Here is a 4,957-nt window from a genome sequence, read left to right on the forward strand (position 1 = left end):
TTTCTCTATTTTACCTTTTCACTTTTGGGTTTTCTTTTAGATTTTTTTTAATTTTAGTGGTAAATTTCGTCTTCTCACGCCCAAAGAACAGTGAAAATGTGTTTGAAAAATTAGAAAATTACTTAAAAGATAATGAAGAGGACATTGTATACATGAAGCATATAATTATTTTTTCCATATAAATTTTATATATATTCGGATTTGAGAAGTGGTAGGTAAGTGAATGAATTACTATAAAAATCTCTAAAGCCTTCACAAAAATCCATAGACCCTGGCAGAAATTTTCCATTTCTTTGTATTTTCTTGCATATTGCAAAAGCAAACAATTCATACAAACATGACAGTGAAGAAGATAACATGGAAATCTCTCATGTTAAGCTGTTACAATAGCAAGGACATCATCTCTCCATCTGATTCAGGGGAGAAGGATTCGAAACCATGTCAATTCCAAAGACTATCGATGTCCGACGTAAGTGATCGGAGCTCCCCACTCTCTGTCGACGATCTCTCCACCTCTCTACTCGGCTCAAATCTTCATGTGTTTACCTTTGCGGAGCTAAGACTAATAACCCATAATTTCGCACGCTGTAATCTGCTCGGTGAAGGAGGGTTCGGACCGGTTTACAAAGGTTTCATTGATGACAAGCTTAGGCCAGGATTGAAGGCTCAGCCGGTTGCTGTCAAGGCACTGGACTTGGATGGCTTGCAGGGTCATAGGGAGTGGCTGGTTAGTTCAACTCATCAACTACAACATATATATCTATATGTGTAGCATGAGTGCTGATATCAGCATATGGTAACATTTTTAATTGCAGGCTGAAATAATCTTTCTTGGTCAACTGAGGCATCCTCATCTGGTTAAGTTGATTGGATATTGTTATGAAGAAGATAACAGAGTTTTAGTGTATGAATATATGCCAAGAGGAAGCTTAGAAAATCAACTCTTTAGAAGTATGTTGTTTTATTTCAGAGAGTATGTACATGTATATATAGATCACTGCATTTATATAGGCCAACTTTTACAGGGTATTCAGCTCCCTTACCATGGTCTGCTAGGATGAAAATTACCTTGGCAGCAGCAAGGGGCCTGGCCTTCCTACATGAAGCAGATAAACCAGTAATATTTCGGGACTTTAAATCTTCAAACATCTTGTTAGACTCTGTAAGCCCTTTTTTCTTGTCTATTTGTTTTAATAATTCCATGTAAGTGTTTGATGAAATTCTGATAGAAAATAGTTCTCAAAAGGCTGACTGGGTGTCTGTGATTCTTATTTCAGGATTACAATTGCAAACTTTCGGATTTCGGGTTAGCAAAGGATGGTCCAGAAGGCGAACAGACTCATGTAACGACCCGAGTTATGGGCACACAAGGATATGCAGCTCCAGAGTATATCATGACTGGTAAGCTGAACTAATGTTCATATATATATGTGTCTCTAAGTCGAAGCATATGACTAACCAAACCTAACCCAATTTTTATATGTTAATTTCAGGCCATTTGACAACAATGAGTGATGTGTACAGCTTTGGAGTGGTTCTCTTAGAGTTACTAACAGGGAAACGATCGGTGGACAATAGCCGGCCCGGTCGAGAGCAGAGCCTTGTGGAATGGGCAAGGCCATTGTTAAGGGACCCTAAGAAGCTTGATAAGCTAATAGATGCTAGACTTGAGAGACAATTTTCCTACAAGGGGGCTCAAAAGGTGGCTGCATTGGCATACAAATGCTTGAGCCACCAGCCAAAGCCAAGGCCTAGCATGGGCGATGTGGTCAAGATCCTGGACTCTGTTCAGGGGTTTGAGGATGAATTTGTTGGACCATTTGTTTATGTGGTGCCAAATGAAACTGGTGATGACAAGGAGTTGTTTACGACAAAGGATTGCGGTGTAGAAAAACACGAACTACATCGTTGTGGTTGGCGGAATCGGATCAAATTGCCTCTTTCTTTGGTAGTTAATGCTGAATCTCCATGTGGCATAAGCATTTGAGAATTTCAGATATATGTGGTCGAATTTATGTGGTTTAAAATGTAAATATTGTGAGGGCAGTTCAAAGAACAGCGAAATGAAAAACAAAGGTGGAAATTTCGAGTGGAATACACACTCAATTAAACCCTCAAACTCTCCAATTGCATCACTTAAGCCCTTTGACCAACATTTTCTGTCTTTGATTGTTGCAACGTTGATATGACTATTAACAGTATTGACGTGGTGCTCCGTGTTAGTGTCAGCAAAAATTTAAAAAATTCAAAATTCTTTAAAATAAAAAAATTAAAAGTTCTATTTTTTAAATTTTTTACTGGATATTATTATAATTTTTAATATTTTTAAACTTTATATAATTTTAAAAACCATCATCAATGAATCTAGATATATTGTAGTCTAGGTTCACATTGAATTTGGACAATAGTATGTCTAGATTTATTCTGGACTTCAATTTTAAATAATTTTTATAAATTTTTAAAAAATTAATATTTTATAAATTTTAATAATATTTTAAAATTTATTTTTTAACTTTTAAAATTAAATTTTGAAATGAATGAAATAACCATTTGTCTTGCTTCATTCTAGTAAAAAATAAAAACAAATATTCCTTTTAAGTTTTTTATTTTTAAAAAAATATTAAATTTTTTTGTTAACTTGACAGTTGACGTGGCATTGTCACATTAGCAATTGTCACTAACATAGAGCGTTATATTAGCGTCATTAACGGTCACGTCAGCGTTGTAACAATAAAAAATGGAAAACATTGGTCAAAGAATTTAATTTATGCAATTTGAAAGTTTGAGAGTTTAATTAAGTTTGTTTTTCGCGGAATGACTTAATTGATTTTTTTTTGCAAAAATTAAGAGATTTATAAACCCCTTTAATCTGTTTTTTTAAATAAAAAAATCAGATAATTACATCATAAACATAGAATATTCGAAAGTATTTGTTGAAAAGTTGAAAATATTGTATGAAGGGCAATGGAAAAGCCATTTTGTGAAACTTGGTTGGTAAGATTAATGTTTGAAAAAGAAAAGATCTTTGACTCAACTTGGCCCTCCTTCAAGCAAAGATATTATTGGAGTGTTTTGAATGAAATATATAGATATTATTGCTTGACTTTTCCTACCTTGTGAATAGACAAAAACCTACTATAGACTTTAAAATAACAATTAAATTTCAAATAGTATCATGGTAATTAATTAAACTTTAAATATATATATATATTAAAATTTTAAACTTACTTTCATTAATAACATTGACTTTGAGAGAAAAAAAAGGGTTTTTTATAAAAATAACTCGAAATTTTTTATTAATAATAAAATTGATCTATTTTTTTATTATGTACGTAAATGACCTGAAATTAATAGTGAAAACGGGTGGAGTTAAAGAGGTTGGCGTCACCCACTTGCCATGTCAACCGATCATTGACTATTAGAATTAAAAAAATCAAATTTTTTTTTTGCAATCGATCTATTTGGTGTCACTTGTATAAATATCACCTCCAACACCAGTATTTTCATGTATTTTGTCGGTCAAAAAATAAATTCTGGGGAGGTTCCAATCTATTTGGCATGACCATTGGTAGAATAGTGGTGGAGCCAAATAGATTGCCGTCGCCACTTTTATTGCATCAAAAATTTTTTTAAGTGATTTTTTTAAAACTCAATTTATTATTTTTATTTGGTGATGCTATAGAGAATGGCATGACCATCATGCTGCCAACATTTTTTTTTATTTTTTTAAATTATTTTCAGGCTTAATAACTAAATTTGTCAAAAATTAAAAAAACAAAATCTTCATTAAGTTTTAGGACTATCTAGATGGCTAAAGTGTTGGAAAAATCATTTATGAAAAGCATTTTGTTGCATGGCAAAATTTCAAAAATTTTCATAAAACCAAACCTTTATTATGTTACATATGGCAATAAACTTTACCAAATTTAATACATGTGTTTGTAGATAGTGAGTTCTGTTGAATCCTGGTTTAATTTCGACCAAATGATCTTCTTTGTTTTTTCTGAACCCTTACATACACAAAGAGTGGGCTCCTATAAAAAACCGAACACAAAATGAAAATTGTAATTTTCTAGTAGAAAAAGTTCACTTTCTCTATGGGCAACCAAAACTGAAATTTGTATTCACAAAATTGAATTATAATTGCCAATTAGGTTACAAGTATAATCTTACTAATTTAATCACGAGTATTAATGAAAAATAGAATTTGTTTGCAGCTAAATAAACTTTCCCTAAATTTTAACTGAGTATCTAGATATGACTTGCATTTCTATTTGGCTATCTCATAGTCCTTTTATATAGTAAAAAATCACAAAAGATCTACTAGAATAAGATGAGAGAGAAAAAAATAATATTTTAATAGAAAAACCAAAGTCCTTTTAAGACTCTACACATTAGGCGGCACACACTAGGTTCTTATGCCCAGTGTGTCGCCTACCAAATCATAGAGCCTGATAGGCCTTTTATTTATTGAGTATAATTATATGTACAGTTCAATTTTAATTTAAATTAAAACAAGTTCATATAATTATCCAACTCAATGATTAGTTTTCTATTCCCAAAATATTATTTATTTATTTAAAATTAATTAATTTAATTAAATTATTTTCCCAACTCAATTCTAATCCCTCAAAATCATGTTGATTTTACTATATTAGAATCTATGAGTAAATAATTTTAAATGTCTTATTCTATAAAACTACGATAACTAATTAATTTAATTTTTACTTTGAACTCAATCATTTAATTACATTCAATTAAATAATAATTCAAAAAATTTAAATTAATTTCTAAGTATCTCTTGTTCCTTTTCGAGAACATGAATTTATCATGGATATTAATTCATACAATCTATTTATCTTTCGTTTCTTTCATTCATTTATCATATCAAACCTAATTGCAATCCATACAAGGTTGTATTGAGTTAGTAGAGGGACTGATTAAACATATATAATTA

At 31.1% G+C, this 4,957-nt stretch overlaps 1 protein-coding gene across 1 annotated transcript; it reads left to right on the forward strand.

Moving 5' to 3' along the window:
* The first annotated feature begins 204 nt into the window (after positions 1 to 204).
* LOC105774711 (probable serine/threonine-protein kinase PBL12) lies at positions 205 to 2,119 on the forward strand. The gene is made up of 5 exons (XM_052632274.1): positions 205 to 727; positions 816 to 951; positions 1,026 to 1,162; positions 1,278 to 1,401; positions 1,494 to 2,119. Exons 1-5 carry the CDS (start codon positions 338 to 340, stop codon positions 1,985 to 1,987), a joined length of 1,281 nt encoding a protein of 426 aa, XP_052488234.1. The 5' UTR covers positions 205 to 337; the 3' UTR covers positions 1,988 to 2,119.
* Positions 2,120 to 4,957: the final 2,838 nt, after the last annotated feature.

The sequence above is a fragment of the Gossypium raimondii genome, chromosome 6 (genome assembly GCF_025698545.1).
Source record: "Gossypium raimondii isolate GPD5lz chromosome 6, ASM2569854v1, whole genome shotgun sequence".
NCBI lineage: Eukaryota > Viridiplantae > Streptophyta > Magnoliopsida > Malvales > Malvaceae > Gossypium > Gossypium raimondii.

What these genes read in the sequence shown, in the direction of transcription:
- LOC105774711 (XM_052632274.1), top strand. Translation starts at nt 338, where the DNA reads ATGACAGTGAAGAAGATAACATGGAAATCTCTCATGTTAAGCTGTTAC. An exon ending in CAAACATCTTGTTAGACTCT is followed by an intron (nt 1,163 to 1,277) that starts GTAAGCCCTTTT and finishes TTCTTATTTCAG; the next exon opens with GATTACAATTGCAAACTTTC. An exon ending in TCCAGAGTATATCATGACTG is followed by an intron (nt 1,402 to 1,493) that starts GTAAGCTGAACT and finishes TGTTAATTTCAG; the next exon opens with GCCATTTGACAACAATGAGT.